Below are 20,318 nucleotides of genomic sequence, written 5' to 3' on the forward strand. Positions count from 1 at the left end.
ACCATATCCTAATCATCTGTTTGTGTGTCTGTATCTCCATCCGCATTCCTCCATACCCCATGTTTGAAAAAGACAAATTGAAAACTGTCTTATATCTTTATCTTTGGAATGTTAACAGAATTGGGCATAAAGTACATAATGAAATTTCTCAAGATGGTGTTGTGTTAGGCGTCACTGAGTTGGTTCCTACTCAGAGCGACCATGTGTACATCAGAATGAAACCCTGCCTGGTCTGCATCGTCCTCACAAATGTTCTCAATGTTGCAGCCCTGGTGTCATTCCCTCTTGTTGCGGGCCTTCCTCCTTTGCACTGGCCCTCCCCTTGACCGAGCCCGATGTCCTTCTCCAGGGACTGGTCCCTTCTGATCACATGTTCAAAGTCTGTGAGATGAGGTCTCACCATCCTTACCTCTAAGGAGCCTTCTGGATGTACTTCTCCAAAAGACAGATCTGTTTATTCTTTTAGAATTCCGCGGTATTTCCCATAGGCTTTGCCAACACCATACATAGTTCAAATACATTGATACTACTCGAGTCTTCCTTAGTCAATGTCCAACTTTCACATGCATATGCAGCTATTGACTTAGGTCGGGTGCACCTTATCCTCAAGTACCTTTGCTTTTCGACACTTCATTGAGGTCCCGTGCAGCAGATTTGCCCAATGCAATGTGTCCTTTGAGCTCTTGACTGCTACTTCCATGAGCATTGAGTGTGTCAATTAAAGGCTCCCACTGATTGTGTTTCTGTTATAACAGCACTAGGTCACGAAGACAGCCCCTTTGACTGATTCCCTTCCCATGCTTTATACATTTTTAACTACATACGAGGTAGCAAGGAAGTACTTGGCGTCCATAGTGGTCACCAAAGCCCTTAATGTGGTCAGCTAAGACTTCTGAGAGCAACTTATATGCATGAATTTGCTACTCCTGGTAAGAAAATATTTACCTCTTCTCTACCCACGTCGCAGATAGGCCCAGAATCCCTGAGGGGTTGCTGTTCTGCTGTCCGATTCCTCTGGACCGTAAACAACACCACTGCAAGGAACCTTATTTCTGTCTTGACTTCCTCTCTCATGAAACAACAGTGGGAGGGCTCGTGTTCTCACTGACCATGGCTGACCACATGCCACGGCACCAAAATAAAACAGTTTCAACCAATTGAAAAGCATAAGCCATCTGAGTGATAGAGAAAGACTCAGGATAGTGGTGTCGTTGAAATGAAATGAAGAAGGCCATTTTCAGAAGCCAAATGTTAGCTGCTTCTGGAAACCTGGATGTATCAGAATCAATGATGGCCCCAAATTGCTCACTGGCTATAGCATCCTTGCAGCTTCTGGAGCTATAACTTAACCGGGCAGCTTTCAGAGGGCTGAAGGATCAACAGTCAATCTGACCGTGAAAAGGGCAAAGGAAGGCTATCCTTCCAAGAAACTTCTCTATGGTTGGGGAGGTTTGGGTGGGCTCATTTGCTTCTTGTGTTTAAGGGTAATGGCCTACAGATTTTTCAAAGCTGAAGAGAAAAAGTGGAAATGCAGGTGAAGTGGGCCAATTGATGGAGCAAGTCTCCATGGAAGATCAGCTGCACTGTTCAAGGGCACACATAGAAAGGTCAGCTCACCTTGAACAAGATTTATTCCGTAGCTCCTCTTCTAGCACACGGAGAGAAGAGCCTGGGCTCCAGCCAGCTGGTGGGTAATGGAAGTTGACGAGCTCAACATACTGTGCCCACAACTGTTTCCCTGACGGGATGAATGAATGTCACTCGCTGATTGTGGCAGGGACATGGATTGACTGTTTTAAAGAAACTAAGGAAGAATTAGAATAAAAGAAAGAATTGGTTCAGATATTTCATTACCCACTTCACCACACTTGATTGGACTTGATTTGACCATCTTTCTATCTTTCTTTTTTTTGAAGGGCATAAACAGTATCCACTATGGATACCAGCCCAAAAGTCCATGCTTTGATCCCGTTCAGGGGCCCCTCAGAAGGAGAAGCCTGGCAATCTACTGCTGAAAGGTCACAGCCCAGAAAACCCAATGGGGGCAGTTCTACTGCACACATATGAGGTCACCATGAGTCAGAATAGATTCAATGTCAATGACAACAATCATTTAGAATTTTACATTAAGAAAACTTCCAAGTAGCTATTACAATGATTAGTTGATTCTAATGCCATAGCACCACTATAGGACAGATTAAAACTTCCCCACGAAGATTCCAAGCAGATAATTTTTACATAAGCAGACTGCCACATCTTTCTTCCGTGGAACAAGTAGCAGTGGATGTGAACTGCAAACATTTTGGTTAGCAATGGGCACCTCACCACTGTGTCACTAGATATTACCTTCAGTGTTTATATTGTTATTGGAGAGGGGAGGGGGAATGCAGCCTAACCTTTATCTAGAAGTACCTGCATCATACTCATCCACAATGAGATCTTCCAGAGGGCATTGTTAAAGTGAACATTCGATACCATGCACATATGAAATTTTAAATAGAAGGGAAATAGAAAGCATATTTTGAGGGGGTGTTCTGCTGCTATCAGATGCACTTGGAGATACTTTACATTTTGGTACTACTTGTGGTCCGGAACCAAACATGTTCTTTTCCATCCATGTGTTGCTTTCTTTCAAGCTACCAGGAATCCCTAGAGTCTCCTGCTCTTTGGGAAAGTGAGTACTGACTGATTGGACTGCCTTTCCTCCCCTGCACTCCGGGTTCATGGTGTACTCAGATGAAGCAAGGAACTCCCTCAAGTCTCAGAGTTAACTGAGACGGAGATTTCTGTGACCTTTCTCTTCTTTTTTTCTTTTTGTCTGACAGAATAAAGGTCTAAGAATGTTCAGAAGATGAGTTGGATGTGGATGAAAAGATACAGACTGTGTCAAAGTTTCCATTAGGAAAACAGAAGGTTCCTTGCCAAATAGAAACACACAGAAAGAATGTTCACTGCATTTTCACCCCTCCCCGCTCACTGCTGCTTCAGACAGTTGCCAGCTCCATTTACAAACTCTTTAAGAGTGTATCTGAAATCATATCCCCAAAGTGAAGGGGCAGTAACAAGAATCCCAGACAAAGTGCTTTGTCACCGTCAAGTGTTTGGTGTTCATCTCAAATGGGGTCCACTGGCCTGGGTCCAACGGGCTGCATCTCTAGTGTCTGCACCGTAAGCCTCTAAGGACAGGGACCTGTCTGCAGCCCTTAAACGTATTGAGTTTCCTTGCTATTGCTCATGTTGTTTTGTCAACATGAAAATACATTTCTTTACTTTCTCACCTGAAAAATTTAACTCACTCCTTAAAGCCTCTGAGACCATCCTCCCTGCTCTCAGTGAAACATTGCTTAACCTCTCTTTCCCACCATCGATACCATTCCCTACCTGTTGAAGCCTCTGGTCAATGTAAACCATCTCTGCCTTTATCTTCATGTAGAATTTTGTGCACGTGGCTGTTCTAATTAAGCACCGTGTTACAACACTTTTACATGACACCATTTACATCATTCACTAGACATGAGTCAACAAGCAGAGTTCCTAGCTTATTCATATGGGTATCCTCAATGTATAGCAGACTGCCTTCATGAGAGTTGATGCTTGGTAAATGTTTCTGAATGAATGGATGAAAGTGTGTCTACCATGCAAGTAGAGAAAGAATGAACCTGACATCTATGCATCTCCTTACACTTCATATTCACTCACCCTGTAAATTATAAACCTGGGGTCACCTTTTCTGTTAATTACAACACACAGATCCCTCTGATTTACTGACAAGTTCTCCTTGCCCTTTAAGGTTATATAAATTTGCCCTCACATTGAAACTTTTGAACTAACTCCTACTCACAGCAATTTCTTCATCCCAACCAACTTCTTTTGGCTCATGTGCAGTTTTAAGATCATTGAGATGGCTTCAAGCCTTTACTTGCACTGAAACCCCAACCAAACTCATGGCCATTGAGTTGCTTCCAACTCATAGCGACCCTATAGGACAGAACAGACCTGCTCCCAGGGTTTGTTGGGGCTGTAGGATCTTTGTGGGAGCCCAAAGCCTCCTCTTTCTCCCTCTTTGACTGGATGGTGGGGGGGTGAGAGTTGGGTTCAAACTACTGACTGTGAGATTAGCAACCCAATGCCTAACCAATGAATTAAGACTAAGTAGAGACAGAACGCACATGATCTCCCCTGCGGATTCACCAAGACACAGGAGTAAGTCCATTCACAATCCAGATATCGGGATATTAGGTTTGCTTTCTTTTTTAAATTGTAAATTAGGTTAAGATTTACAACGCAGACTACCTATTTCACATTCTGCAATTTATATACATTTTGTTTCACTCATCCATTGGAGTCCCCTCAATTCGCCATCACTTATCCCACTTCCTCCTGCGTTTCCTGTTTCCATTCCTCCTTCTTTCCTAACCCTTTGAACTTTGTCCATGGGGAAATGCTGCACATTTGATCTTAAGCGGTTGATTATTGTAACACTGGGCTGAGTTCAGTTCCAGGTCTGAAGGGGGATTAAGGGACATAGTCTGGGGTGGGTTCCACCAGTCTCTATCTGACCAGAAAACTTGGGTCTCTTTTATGATTTTGAGTTCTGTTTCATGTTTTTCTCCCACTCTTTCCAGGGCCTCCTAATGCGATCCTTTTCCAGAGCAGTTGGAGGGGTAGCTGGGCACCATCTAGTTCTTCTGGTTTCAGGGTTTTGGAAACTGATGTTTGTGCGAACCATTAGTCCATTGGACAGATTATTTCCTTGTAGCTTTTGATCACTCTTCTTTCCTCTGCTCACGAGTTTCTAAGACTCCCAGGTGCATTCAACAGAGTAGAGGGTGGAACGTTGTCTTTGTGAACTATGTTATAGGCATGATTTGTTTGCCTGCTTAGCCCTAACCCCATGCGTTGCCCTTCAGCACAGGTCTTCCTGTGCATGGCATTTGGGTCAAGGCTAAAAACAAAAAATTAGGTCATACTTTGGCTCTCATTACTGAATCATTTGATTATGGTAGATCAGATGTTGCTGTCTGACTGAATTATCCTGATTTATCTGGTTTGGCATATTGGAATGATCAAATTGATTGGATAGCTATCAAGTATCTGATACTAAGTGAGCACCCCACCCAGGACTTCTTCATTCTTTGACATGTAATTTTTCCCCCATAAAGTTTTGCAATTAAAAAAATGAATTTTCGGGGTCTCGGAGCACTTTTTATCAAACATAAGTCACTGTAAGTCTGTCAAATAAATTTGGGCTATTTATGGCAAACATAACCTGTAGAAGGCAGGTCAACACAAACAAGCCGCAGCTGTGGAGTTTGATTGGGTGTTTCCCTCAAGCTGGCAACCAGTTGTTGTGATGGTGTTACCCAGCCTCCCACAGTTTCTTGTGCCCGGGGAAAGCAATTGAAAAACGAAGAGATTATTTTTGATATTTAAAAAAGATTCCCCCCCACCACCATACAGCATGACTTTGTGTGAGAGAATAGCTCACATATTCAAGAGGGAAGAATTTTTCAGAATCAACAGTTTGTTTTATAAAACAGCCTTTACAAAATTGGTCCTGATTATGCTGAATATCAGGACTGAAATTTATTTGACCAAGGATAATTATTGAAAATATACATTCCATAGTTCCCTAACAATATTACAAGCCAAAGATTCCTTTCATACATGGCCATCCTTACAAATAATTTAGAATATTTGGACATTGAAAAGACTTTATTAAATAATACAATTTACATCTTCAGGGTAGCTCAATTCCTCTTCATCTCATCAATTTTCTTCTTTGGTTACAGAAACATCAAGCAAAAGCTCTGTCTACATACCTATGTACTTATGTATATATATGAATATATAAATACGTATAAATGCACAGTCTCCTGGTTTCCATCTGGCACTCCCCACTCAACTCTAGAGTATTATTTGGAAAAGCAAAGCAAACGCAATCAAGAGTAGGTAGAATGGCTACAATAATGACTTTGATATTTAGGAAATGGGATCTGTGCAAGGTTTTGCAATCAGAAGGGCTCCCTCCCTTAGCAGTGGTGTGAGAAGGGACGGGATCGCTGTACAACACCATCGAGAGCCCCAAGAATGCAGTAGTCACGGCTGACCTTTAATTTGAAGGAGAAGCCCATTTGCTGCTCATTCCAACCCACCATTCTGTCACGATGCTGAGTGAATCGTGTAGTAGTAAGTGAGAGTGTTTTTTTTATTCCTTCTCCCGTCGCGTGGCTAACATCATAATATTTTGTTTTCTGCAGGCATGAAAACAGATTTCAGCAACGTATGCTGGAACTGACAGACACAAACAACATTGCCTACTTGTTTCTCTCAGCTGCCAACAGATGGCTAGAGGTCAGGACGGTATGTTCATTTCATAATTTCGAAATGGAAACCAGAGAAGAGGCCTGATGCAAATAGGAGACAGTTGCAAAAATTTGTCTTCTACTGAGATTCACAGTATGTTCACATTTTCTGCATTTGAAAAACAGCTCAGGTTTGTTCTGACCACAGGTGAAATTTGTCAACATGTTTTAGCTAGTGACGAGTGTCCTCTTTGCAAAAATTAATTTTGTGTTCATTAGTCTCTAGATTACATAAGTTATTGGAATGGCAAATATTTGTATGACTTCAAATTCTTCGTTTTCAAACAAGCAGAGTTGACAAGTGAACAGATGTGCTCATTTCCTCCCTGGGCTGGAGAAGCAGACAGAAGACGGCTTTCTATGTTTTAAACCTGCGGAGGATCACATTAGCCCAAATTGTAGGAGGCTGCCATCTGTTGCCTTCTCCCCAGTCTTATGTAGGAGGACATGGGCATCACACAGACATGGTCTAGCAATCTCCCAGCTAATCTCCCAGAATACAACTTTGCCACCCATCCAAGTGGTAGGATTAAAAATCGTACCGTAAAAAGTCACTTCTTAGAATACTTAGCAAATGCACTCAATGCATGTGTTTTGAATGGATGGATGAATGAGAACATAAATGGAGTCTCTACCTATCCTGGTTAGTGTCATCTAAAGCCACCAATTGAAGTAATATGCCAGTGATAGATGAAAGAGAAGTAATATGCCAGTGATAAAGAGAAATGGAAGCCACCAATTGAAGTAAGATACCAGTGACAGATGAAAGAGAAGCTTCAAAGGGGAAGGAGGTAAAGTTTTCAGGTTGGCTTGAGTAAAATACAACATGAGTAATCTATTGGGTAATGGACTGTAATCTTCATTTTAAAATAATTATATGCTATTTTTTTAAAAGACAAGGCTACCTGTGGTATTGTAAGAACCTCATCTCATTGATTATGCATCCCTACCTTAAACACTCTTTGATCTGAACACTCAGCAGATCAGAGAAGGCAGATGGTAAAGGGACCTTAATAAGATTGCAATCAAAGAGCCCACTTCAGATTCTGAGTAACTGATTGATAAGGGTTCCTGGTCATCCTGGTGAATGGTAGGTATCACAATTTCTCATCAGTTTGCATAAATCCTCTGCTACTGTGTTAACTATCTGTACAAACTACTTAGCAACATTACACAATTACATCTCACAAATTTTATATATAAGCATTGGCTGTGGATAAATTCTTTGCTTGTAGCTGTAGGAGTTAGGACAGGACAGAATTTCTCTTTAATTACCTCTAGATAAACATGAGCACAGATGAAAAGTTGCATATGGTTTGGGTTTTGCTTTGAGCTGGTAATGGTAAAGCCTGCACAGCAAAACCAACAACAGCTACTCTGGAGAAAGAAGAGGCTTTCTCTGCCTTAAAGAGTATTATAGGGTCACTGGGCCTTGGAATTGACTCAGTGGGAACGGGTGATTAGGTTCCTAAATCTAGTCTTGAAGCTCGCTGGAGTTTTACTGTTTGTTTTTCTTTTTTTGTATAAGAAGGAAAAAAAGTCTTATACTGAATAAGATTAATCATGAAGTAGCTTGATGCAAGCACGTCCCACCATCACAAGAGGTCTCCTACCCTTGGAGATTGAGTCCTTTTTTTAGGGGAAAGTGTGTTTGCTTTGGACTAGAGGTGGGTATGTCTCCTTTGTCTGTGCTCCAGTGCTTCCCACTGTCAGCTTGATGGACACATGTTTTAATGGGAAACTTGCCAGCAAACCATAGGTTGCCTTCTTGTGGCCCAAAGACAAGAAGCTAGAGCCCCCAGACTGCCAAGAAAGGAGAGGTCAGAAAAAAAATCCGAACAGCAGACAAGCTCAGAATGCTTGAATTTTGATTGACACACAGCCTCAGCCCGCGTGTGAAAAGGCGGGCCTAGCTTGAGATACAAGTATTCTTAGCCCATCTGTAGAAACCCTAAAGAAAATACTAACATTTGGAACTGGAATGGCAGAATCTGCCGATTTTTTTCTGCTGTAGGATCATATCTTTGTTATGAGGTGTTGCCTTCGTGGTTTTGTGAGCATTAGCATGCTTCCAACATTTACTATGTAGTCTCCTTACCCAAGCTCTTCCTTGGAAACTAATACAAAAAATGAAAGAATTTATGCTTCTTTTTAAATTGTTGGTAAGAGACTTTTATTAATTTATTGCAACATCCTCTTCATATTATCTGGGGGGAAAAGTCAAGACCCAAGCCTTTTGTGTAGGAGCTTTTCATTCACCTGTTATATTTATGGCCGTCCATTTATGTGGGTAAGTACACAGGCACACACGCATCCCTCTGGACACTCCAGAGATCTGACTTAAGGCCAATCTACTCACATCCATTCTGTGCTTCTGACTACACTGAGAGTTTTCATTTTCACCAGGTAAGTGCTGTCCTTCAGGGACAGGTGACCCGGGGTGACATGAAGTAAGTTAAATCAGCCATTGCTCTTCAGGTAGAGCGTTTTCTCCCAAGTGTAGCACATTTAAATGAATAATGTACTTCATTCCTACTGTGCTGCTCTGGACGTCTCCACATCACTGGAAGCACAATTTCGTTAGACATAACTGGTATGTGTCAGGAGCATGAATATTGAGATACACAACCTTAGAGACGAGGATGTGACAGTCTCTGTGAACCTCACAGCTGGACATGTTCTCCCTTGAAAGTCATGTTTAAAAAGCAAGTACTGAAAACTATTTGGTCCAATACATCTGCATCGGAGAATCAACTCAACTTCCTCCTCCTCCTATGTTTTGCCCTATGGCTAAGGAAATGAACACAAATGCACATTTAAACCAAATGCTCTTAGAGACCCTAGAACAGAAACACCACAGAAATGACACCAGGAGGGATGCCACAGTGGGGCCATATCCGAGGAAGCAAAAAGGGTTTCGGATGCAGTTATGATGATTGCATCTGCTCTGATCCACACACTTGCCTTCTTAAGGGAGAGAAAGCATTATGCAATGGCCTTCTAGCGCTGTTTGCCCTTTCTTTCCATTCATGATTGTACCGCTCCAAGGCAAGGCCACCGACTTCCATTGATAGAAAACCCCAAGGAAAGGAGGGAAACCAGAATACAAACATATTTTGTTGACTCTGCGGAGATCCCTAAGTCCTGTCCAAATTTTGTTATCTGCCTCTGTGTTAGTCTGGGTACATTAGAGAAACAAATCCACAGAAACACTCACCTTAAAGAGAGAGTTTTCTATAAAGAGTAAGTATACAACAAGAAAACATCCCAATCCAGTCCTGCCCGAGCCACAAGTCCAACATTAGCCCATATGTCCAACACCAATCCACAAAGTCCTCCTCCATCTCACAAAACAGACCCAATGATGCCGACTGCAGGAGGAAAGCTGAGTCAGTGAGCGTGTAAGCATCTCAGTGCTGGGAGGGCTCTCAACACGGGTTCCCCAGCACCCAGGTCTGGATCGGTGTAGGTCCATGTGGCTTCTCCTCAGGGATGTCTTGCAGGAAGTGAGCCTTGCCAGCTGAAGCAGGGAACTGGCTAAGGCAGCTGCACCCTGGTCCGACCATCAGAAATCAAGAGACCCGAGAACTAGAAAGGCGCGGCTCACGGAGCCGTTTATCTCTCCACCCTTCAATTAACCCCACATGTGTTTATTGGCCAGGTTGGCACAATGAACTAACTACCTCAGCCCCCTTCCAATTTGTGTTACTCTTTTCCTTTTTTAAATATGCCTTTTTCATATTAAGTAAAAGTAAAGACCATCACCCATTGCTTCCTTCTTCCGGGTAAAGAGTTTTCTCTATGGAAGCTTGAACTCTAGCCTCCATGTTCATTCGCATTCATTTCCTCCATGTTCATTCCGCATTCATTTCCTCCATGTTCATTCCGCATTCATTTCCGCCATGTTCATTCCGCATTCATTTCCGCCATGTTCATCTGCATTCATTTCCTCCATGTTCATTCCGCATTCATTTCCTCCATGTTCATTCCGCATTCATTTCCTCCATGTTCATTCCGCATTCATTTCCTCCATGTTCATTCCGCATTCATTTCCGCCATGTTCATCTGCATTCATTTCCTCCATGTTCATTCAGCATTCATTTCCGCCATGTTCATTCCGCATTCATTTCCTCCATGTTCATTCAGCATTCATTTCCGCCATGTTCATTCCGCATTCATTTCCGCCATGTTCATCTGCATTCATTTCCTCCATGTTCATTCAGCATTTATTTCCTCCATGTTCATTCCGCATTCATTTCCTCCATGTTCATTCCGCATTCATTTCCTCCATGTTCATTCCGCATTCATTTCCGCCATGTTCATTCCGCATTCATTTCCGCCATGTTCATCTGCATTCATTTCCTCCATGTTCATTCAGCATTCATTTCCTCCATGTTCATTCCGCATTCATTTCCTCCATGTTCATTCCCATTCATTTCCACCATGTTCATTCCGCATTCATTTCCGCCATGTTCATTCCGCATTCATTTCCGCCATGTTCATTCCGCATTCAGTTTTAGATAAATAAATAAAGACCATAACATGCTAAAAAATACATGAATCTGGAAGAATAAAACCATTTGGCTGGCAGAAAAGTAGCTAGACTGTGACCACCCAGGTTGCTTTGGCAGCCAAGCAGAGTGTGTTTTCCTTTGGCTGCCAAAGAAAGTGGGCCGCAGTTGTGCACCGTGTGTCACTACAGCCTAACCTTTGAGTGCTGCGTATGTTCTGTTTTTTCAGCAATGTTTTCCCTTCATCCCTCTGCGCTAAACAATTCCAGTTCTTTGGCACCGGTGTTTCCATTTGCAAAAATTGTGTAACTCTATCTAAAGGCAATTTTTCCAAGGCTTTTTCTTGCTGTATGGTGAAAGGATGATAGAAAATTCCCACCAGGAAGCCAAAGCAAAACAACAACTCCTCCTTATAGTTAATAGGCTGAAATAAATATAATCCTGCAGGTAAAACTACCCAAGAATCTGCTGTCTGGGAAACAACAGAAGTATCCTGTGGATGATCCTGAGTGTGACCAGATGTCCTCAATCAACAGGTGTATGTGGTTGCTGTAGTTTAGAAGCTATCATAAGTTCTTCCAGATGCTCAGTGGTTCTAGGCACTGAGTGGTACTGGACATATACCAAATGCCTTAGGAGGCCTGCTAGTGCAGTGGTCATGCACAGGGCTGGTCACTCCAAAACCAGCAGTTTAAAACCACCAGCCACTCCGTGAGAGAAAAATGAGGTGTTCGACTCTAGTGAAGAATTCCCATCCCAGAAACGCACAGGGACTACTAGCCTGTCCCACAGTGTCACTGTGACTTGGAATCAACTTGATGGCAGTGAGTTTGATTTGAGTTTTTAGGGCGATACAGAGGAAAGAGATCATTATAAGAGATCATTATAAATCAGCTTAATAAAGCATCAGTTTCATTGCAATAACAATATCAATCAATTGAATCACTAGCAGCCTCTGTTTTATGTTGTCTATAACTTGACAGGAGAATCAAATGCTTTCCTTCTGCATGGGAGTGTTGAATTGACAAACTCAATGGAAGTTATAATTCAGCACAATACAGAAAAAGTGTCAACCTTAGACAAAAAGGCCACAGGGAAGAATGCATATCACTGTCCATGACTCTCACCTCTTCACAAGTGTGTAGACGTACGTCGGCATGCATCCAGTGTAGGCGAATAGCCCATATGGTTGAGATTCCGCCTCCATGGAATTGTTGCCTCAGACAAAGAGCACAAACGATCTCCTTGGAGTGTGCCAGTGAGCAGGTGACTACATTGCCAGAGCAATCCAAGAAGTATTTGCTGCCTCTGGGGAATTTATTACTTCCAGGGATAAACTACATGATTCATTTCTATTTTTGTTGTTTTTTTTTTAAGTCTTTTTCTCTGCAAAGGCCATAGAATTTAATATGGAATTACATTGTAGGGACGTTTCTTACCTCGTATGTTTTGTGATTGCACAGAGTTTTAAGCTTGCTTTGAGCATGTGAAACTCATTCAGGGGATAAAGCAGATATCTCGACGCATGAGGGTGGGAAACCTACCCGGCATACAGTGTTTTTATGCCTTTCCCTCTCTATGAATCGGGTATCTCTTCTATTTTCCAAAGAGGAAACAGGGGTCCCAAAAGAGTGAAATGATTTGCTCAAGCTCAATAGCTAGTATTCACTAGGCCAGAACGTGAACTCAGATCTCTGACTTCAAGTTTGGGCTCCTTGATTCATCTACCAACAATCTAATTGCTGCGTCTCACTGCCGAAGACATGAGAATGCGCACATGTGCGCGGACTTCACTTACAGCAACAGCAAACTCCTCATGCAGTTAGAAAGCCCCAAACCAAGATGCTCTAAAGGCCCTGAGAAAAGCTCGTTCTGTACCTCTTCCTGGTGGATGGAAGCTTCTGGCCATCCTTGTTGCTTCTTATCTTATAGCTGCGTCACTCCAATCTTTGCCTCAGTGTTCGCGTGGCCTTCTTCTAAGGAGACCAGTCACTGGGCTTGACACACAGCCGAATACAGTATGACTTCATCATAACTAATTACATCTGGAATCCACCCTATTTCCAAATAAGGTCACATTCTGAGGTTCCAGGAGATAATGCATTTGGGGACAAGATTGGTCCACCCAGTACTATGATTAGATTTGATAAATGTCATTATTTGGTTTCAGCATGTCAAACAACTTTATCAGTGTTGTTAAACTCTTAGTATCTATCTGTTAGTACTTCATGGAGCCAGAGATGTGTTTAACTAGGGAAGGTGATCACTAATAGCATGAGACTTGAGATAACTGTACAAAGTACCTATGCCTGGAATTTTACTGGTTTCTGGGACATGTAACACATTGGCATGAGAAGCTTTAATATTTACTTTTGGAAGGATAATACATAAACACTAAGAATACTGGGAAATGGAGAAGAAAAGGGTGTTGGGAAATTGACAGGTGTTTCCTAAATCTCACGTAGGAAGAGGACAGAGGTCTTCTAAATCTTAAATTTAAAGCTGGCCCTGTGAGATTTTGAAAGTTAGCAAAAGAATTTACCATTTAGTCAGAGACCGTCTAGGCACTCCAAGACAGACCTATACTTCCAATTTGTGAGTAAGTATTCCTCTTGTTCTTGTTTATATCAAACATGCAGGGTAAATGCTCTAGACCGACAGCCAGGTAGTTAGTTGACCAAACGTTCAGCAGCTTTGCTTCTGATGGTGCCTAAGCCCCACAAGGTAACCAGCAGCAGACTCTTGTGAGGGCCTCACCAGAGGACCCAGGAGAACGAATCAGATCCAGACTCCGACTCACTGCCATGGGATTGATTCCTAGTCAGAGCAACACCACAGAACACAGAATAACTGCAGATCTGAGGCTGCAGATCTTCACGGGAGCCGCAAGGTCCATCCTTCTCTTGTGGAGCGGCTGGAGATTTCCACAGCTGACCTTTCCATTAGCAGCCCAACTCATGACCCCTCATGCCATCAGGACTCTTCAGATCACATCCAGATCTGAGTACAAAGGAAGCTTAGCCAGGAAATCAGATCTAAATTCCATGGTCTGTCTAGCCGTCTCTATGGCAACACAGTGCTGTAGAATCGAAAGAAAAGAAAGCCCTCTGTCCGGTCCAGTACGGTTATGCCATGCATCACAGTTTAACTTCCAGCAAGGCACATTTCCTCTCTGAAGCCACATCATCATCTATGAGAGCATTACATCACTCTTCACGCCAGACCTAATGTTGTTCATTGTCATGCTTGAGGATCTAAGGTAACCTTGGAACTTGACACGGAGTACTGTGTCTTCTCCAAGTGCCCACTTTTCTAAGTTGATTGTGATCTTTGGTGTAAGAATTTGAAAATAAATCTTAAAATTTTTTTTTTGTTTTCTTCCTAGGATTATCTTGGGGCTTGCATTGTCCTTACTGCATCGATTGCATCCATCAGTGGGTCTTCCAATTCTGGATTGGTGGGCTTAGGCCTCCTTTATGCACTTACAGTAAGTAGGGATGGCAGTGTCTTCTTCTGTGCAGGGTTACAGGTACTCTCTCTAGGTTTGATCAATTCTTATTCATGAATGTTGGAGCGGGGGAGATTGAAATTTTTAAGAAGATGACAGTCTTGCAGACAATCAAGATTCAAATTCAATCTCTAGCATTTAGGACACCCTGGATTCATTTCTAATATTGTGAACCAAGTTTTAAGAGGTATATGAATTCCATAATTGTTCTTCCATGGTTGTTCATACGAGGTTCTTCCTACAAAGCTGCTTGGGATTCCTGTCTCGAGTTGCTCCCAGTTCATTTGGGGACACAAAAATGAATGGGACTATAAAAGAAATCGGTGCAAATAGGGGTGCATACAAATATTCATTGTGCAGAGAAAAAGAGGTGACAGTTTCACAAAACAATGGCATCTAAGGGCCCTAGAAGAAAATCTGACTATCCCAAGACCTTCTCTCTGGCCTCCAATCTCCTGGGGCACTCGGACATGGACCACACAATGTACGGAGTCATCTCCTCCGGCACTATCCAGGGACTACAAAACTGATATTGCATTTTAAATGTGTTCATTTCTATCCCCTGCCATAGATAACCAATTATTTAAATTGGGTGGTGAGAAACTTGGCTGACCTGGAGGTCCAGATGGGTGCAGTGAAGAAAGTGAACAGTTTCTTGACTATGGAGTCTGAGAACTACGAAGGCACCATGGGTATTGATCTGAATATCATTGTTTGTGCTTCATTTCTATTCCTAAACAAATACCTCTTATGTGTCTGGAACCTTGTTCCTTTTGCTCTTGTTCTGCATGCTAGTGGTTTTCCCTTCCATATCGCGAGACTCCCTTTCCATCTTGCTTTGCTCTGCTTGATGATGCACATCTGAAAAGATGAGAAGGCCTGGGAAGTCCTGATATTAACCAGAGTCCAAAGAGATATTATTTAATAATATTAAAGACAATTATAAAAATATTTGGAGAGTATTAAGTTAATTACTTACCTGAATTCTAAACTATTTATTCACTATCTCATGACCCTAATAACTTAGACACTATTAGGAAGAAACTTGGATCTTAAAATACTAACAGTTTTAGCTTTGCTAGAGAGGAACTGCCAGGAAATCCATTGCCAAGGACAGACCAATCTTTCTGAAATACAAAACTCATATTTAAAAGGCACTGCTTTGCCTAAATTGTTCTACATCTCTCCTGTTCTTCAAGGTCAATAGCTAAATAATGAGATGCTAAGCCTTGGAGAGCTTTCCTTAGTCAGCCCCGCCCACCTGCCTGGTCTCCTCTCTCTTCACCCCCACCTCACAACTTTTACTCTGGCTAAACCCGCATGCTTTCTCTCCCACCCACCCCTGCACTCCTGTTCCTGTCTCTCCAATCCCCAGCTCTCCTGCTTTAAAACTCATCCCTCAGTTCTTAAGAAATTGCCTTTGAAGAGACACCCTGGCCTTTTGAAACCCTAGAATTGTTAGGCTCGCCCCATCGGTGCTCACAGAGCACCTTGAACATCTGGGCAGCCCTGTAGATGGTGATTGATGTATCTGCTCCCCCAGGTCAGCGAGAACATTAAGGCAGGGATTTCATCTGACCCATTCCCAGCGTCTTGCCCAGCCCTTCCCATATTGTAGGCCTTCAGATGGATTAATGAATAAATCAACTCTCTGTCTGTAGAATTGAGTGATGGAACATGAAAGAGACATGACACTGGTTAATATTCATTAAAGAAGCAGAAAACTATTTTTAAAGTTTCTGGTAAAGAGACATTTACTGCAATTTAAATTCTACAAAGATTTGATTTTTAAAAAATCTTTCAAAAGATTTATGTTTAAATTTTATAAAGATTTACATATGTGTGAGCCCTGATGGAACATTGCTTACGTATTAGACCTCTCATGGGAAGGTCAGCAGTTCTAAACCACTAGCTGCCCCATGGGCGAATGATGAGGCTTTCTACTCCAGTACAAGGTTCCAGTCTTGGCAACGCAGCAGGGCTGTTCTTCCCTGACCTCTGGATTGCTATGAGTTGGATATTGGATATTTTGGTGTATATGCATATGTAGGCATATGTCTGTGTTTATCTATCGGTTTAATCAACGCCCCACCTGCAGATCCTGCTCAAGTTCCAGACCATTGGCCACAGGAAGGGGAGATCAAGATCCATGATCTGTGTGTCAGATATGAAAATAATTTGAAACCTGTCCTTAAACATGTCAAGGCTTATATCAAACCTGGGCAAAAGGTATGCAATCCATGGTGAATCGATTTTTATTTTCCACATGAAACATCTGAGCTATCTTGAGACAGACATCTCAGACAAGAATATTCTCCATGAGCTCACAGAATATTTCCTACTCACAAGAGATGAAAAAAGATAGGATCAGGATAAAATATGTGTTTTCTGAGTCTTATTGTTATTCATTAGTCTTCCACAGGGATCTAAAAAGTCAATAATAGGGGTATTTTTACCTTTTTCTGATTTTTTTCTATGGCTATACCACATATCACCTCAGGGACTTTTCCATTATCAGCTCTATTCCCGAAATGATTTATTGTATTGTATTGTATTGTATTGATTTATTGTATTGTATTTATTGTATTCAATGTTCAGGAAAACATTGGTACATTCTGGGGGGTGGGGGGGTTTGCTATAAAAATATTCTTTCTAAGGGAAATTAAAGTAATTTTTATTACACTGGCAATATACTAAATGCAAACATAAAGCCATGAAAGAAAACTGTCACGATAGAACGGGAATGAGAACAATGAAAATGGAGTCACTGAAGAACCAATGAGGCCTCCGGGTTTTTAACTCAATAATGATAAAGGAGGTCTGAGGAGCAAAGGTATTTCTGAGTGATATGCACAGTGTACGTGTTCGACTAGAAGCGTGGTTTCATCGGGGTGCCCTGTCTCACTTAAACATACAAGCAAACCCGCGTGCCAGCACTGCCTGCTCTCAGCCTGAACCTTGTCTTCTCTGGGCCCTCTGCTAGGTGGGCATATGTGGCCGCACTGGCAGTGGAAAGTCATCCTTATCCCTGGCGTTCTTCAGAATGGTCGATATATTTGACGGTAAGTTGCTTCATTCTGAGTGGGCCGCGTGGTCCTTTGACTTAACCAAATACAACGCCGATTTGTTCAATTCCGGCCAAATAAAAAGCAAATATTTAGAAAGAAGTCTGCATCTTGCATCCTAAGGTTCGAGGCAGGTGTCACAAACAATCAGCCTAGAAGTAAAGATAGAACATAGAACTGCGGGAATAAAACTCTGAGCCGGAAACCGAGCTCTAGAAATGGCTGCTGCCGATTTCTATTGAAGTGATGAAATCCGAACAAGGCCACCCACGTTGAAGAGCAGGAGGTCGGCGCAGTGCCCCCAAGAAAAAAGAGGGATTCCCAGTTGATCTTATGTCCCTCCACTGTAACGAGATCTCTATCTATCGAAGAAACAATTGCAAAAAGATAGACCATATGGAAGTTTCATCTTAGTACATGACACCTACTGTCACCCTCTTAATAGCGTGGCATGAAAAGTTGAACATTTTGCAAGGAGGCAACTTTCGGTGTAAAGAGCCAAGCATCAGCTAATGTACATAAAAATTGTATTCATTCGTAAAATTATTAATGCATCAGATATATAAGTACATTGAAATAATGGATCTTTGTTCTAGAAAAATACATCACATTACCTACTCTATCAAGTGTCTCATAAAGAGATCAGTTCATAGCAGTCTTGAGGGAAAGAGGATCCGGCAATGCGTTAGGCCACCAAATACATCAAAGATGTGCTTACTATTATTAGCTGTAATGATTTTGATGGGGGGGGTCATAGTACTTCACATTTTTATTGTACTTGACAGTTTATATTACATAATTTAATCTACACAACAGCTCAGTGAGATAAAGAGGTCAGTTTATAAACAACAGTGTTGAACTGTGGTCATTGTAGTCCTCTGGCTAGCAATAATACCAAGATATTTTAAGGATTTCCACTGGGATTTGTGTTTGAAACCATGACATGCTCTAAGCAGACACATTCCATTTACTATCTGTGACTCTGACTGAGCATACGAGGCTAAGCTTACTTTCATGAGTTCAGAAGCATGTTTGCAGGCCCAATGTGAGTTATTATCATTTTAATAGCATTAGGATATTAAAATTTTGATATGTTGTTCTTGAAAGAGAGAGCTTAAATGAATCCCTCTTACTTACCTGAATCCAAATCCAGCTATCAAATGGGGCAGATCTGCCTTTCCAAACTGAATAAATTCATTTCACTGAGCAATGTCATCTGTGCACAACAGTGACATGGTCAAGTGAGTCTCCACCTTCGGGAAAGTACATCAAGACTACTGAAGGCCCTGTAAGCCTACAGAGAGTTTGGAGAAAATTATGTTTCTATTTCATTGAATTTACTTTCATATTTTGGTACACTGTATTATTTAATCAATACAGCAGAATAAGTCTAAAAAGTTCCCATCTTCTCGCTAATATTCTGTTACTGGAGGGGATAAAAAGAAATACATGTAGAATGTCAGATGTGCTAGATCCTACGCAGAACGAGACAGCAGAGAAGGCCAATAAAGGGATGCTGACAAGAAGAGGACCCAGTGGGAGGAAAAGGTTTGATTTTGTTGGCAGGTGATACATAAACTGAATGAAAACTGTACATGTCTTTGGGAAAAGTAAATAAGAAAGATAAACTATCACCAAAATGTGTATTTTTCTTAGATACATTGAACTATACATACATGGAAATCTTCAGAATCCTAACTTAAACTAGGGAAATATTTCATATTAGTAAATAAATGCTATTTTACTTGTGGTTTTAATGCATTCTGTAATTTTTGTTTCTTTCTAACAGGGAAGATTGTCATTGATGGAATAGACATTTCTAAATTACCACTACACACGCTACGTTCTAGACTTTCGATCATTCTGCAAGATCCAATACTGTTCAGTGGTTCTATTAGGTAGGTGACATATTCATGGTCACATGGTGATAAATCCACGTGCCTTACCCTTGGAGTCCTGATTTTCTCCAGCTATCATTTTCGGGGTGTGTACGAAATGCCATTCTCAAGAGGACAATTTGGACTGGGAACCCTGTACACCTGTAGACGTCAATCTCATGTCTCCAGGAGCTTTTCACGTTCAGTTTGATTCTACAAAAGCTACTCCTCCTTTCAGTGCTTGCAGGTAGACATTCCCGGCATGCTACAGTCTATAGGCATCCTGCCAAACCCTAAGGTTGTCTGGCCTAGCCTCAGATATGGAGAGTTTTTCATGATATCCTTAACTATTTCCCACATGGCACCACTTTTCTTTCAGCCATTGTGACTCTTTTTTGTCTTTTTTCTTTTCCTTACTTTTATTGGGGGCTTTTACATCTCTTATCACAATCCATACATTCAACCAGTGTGTCAAGCACATTTGCACACATGCCACCATCATCATTTTCAAAGCATTCTCTTCCCACTTGAGCCCCTGATATCAGCGCCCCATTTATTCCCCCGCCCTCCCTCACGAACACTTGATAAGTTACAGATTATTATTTTCAGATCTTACATCATCCTCCATTGCCCCTCATCCACTTTTCTGTTATTCATCCCCCTGGGAGTGGGTTAAAGGTTGATCCTTGTGATCAATTCCCCCCTTTTCCCCCTCCCCTATCCTAACCTAATCCTCCTAGCATCTCTACTCTCATTGTTGGTCCTGAGGGGTTTGTCTATCTTGGATTCCCTGTGTTGCGGGCTCTTGTCTGTAGCAGTGTGCATGCTTTGGTATAATCTGATTTGTAAGGTAGAATTGAGGTCATGATAGTGGGGGAAAGGAAGCACCAAAGAACTAGAGGAAAGTTGTGTGTTGCATTGGTGCTATACTGCACCCTGACTGGCTCATCTCTTCCCTGTGACCCCTCTATGAGGGAATGTCCACTTGTCTA

The 20,318-nt window shown here is 41.9% G+C and overlaps 1 protein-coding gene across 2 annotated transcripts in view; it reads left to right on the forward strand.

Annotated features, from left to right (window-relative positions):
- Positions 1-20,318, forward strand: part of ABCC9 (ATP binding cassette subfamily C member 9) — a 122,484-nt gene that overhangs the window by 91,785 nt on the left and 10,381 nt on the right. For both annotated transcript variants that reach the window (XM_075553054.1, XM_075553055.1), the window contains exons 29-34: positions 6,261-6,363; positions 14,262-14,363; positions 14,956-15,076; positions 16,483-16,613; positions 17,368-17,446; positions 19,239-19,347. In XM_075553054.1, the coding sequence (XP_075409169.1) occupies positions 6,261-6,363; positions 14,262-14,363; positions 14,956-15,076; positions 16,483-16,613; positions 17,368-17,446; positions 19,239-19,347 (645 nt within the window). The remainder of the gene's footprint in view (positions 1-6,260; positions 6,364-14,261; positions 14,364-14,955; positions 15,077-16,482; positions 16,614-17,367; positions 17,447-19,238; positions 19,348-20,318) is intronic.

The sequence above is a fragment of the Tenrec ecaudatus genome, chromosome 6 (genome assembly GCF_050624435.1).
Source record: "Tenrec ecaudatus isolate mTenEca1 chromosome 6, mTenEca1.hap1, whole genome shotgun sequence".
Taxonomy (NCBI): domain Eukaryota; kingdom Metazoa; phylum Chordata; class Mammalia; order Afrosoricida; family Tenrecidae; genus Tenrec; species Tenrec ecaudatus.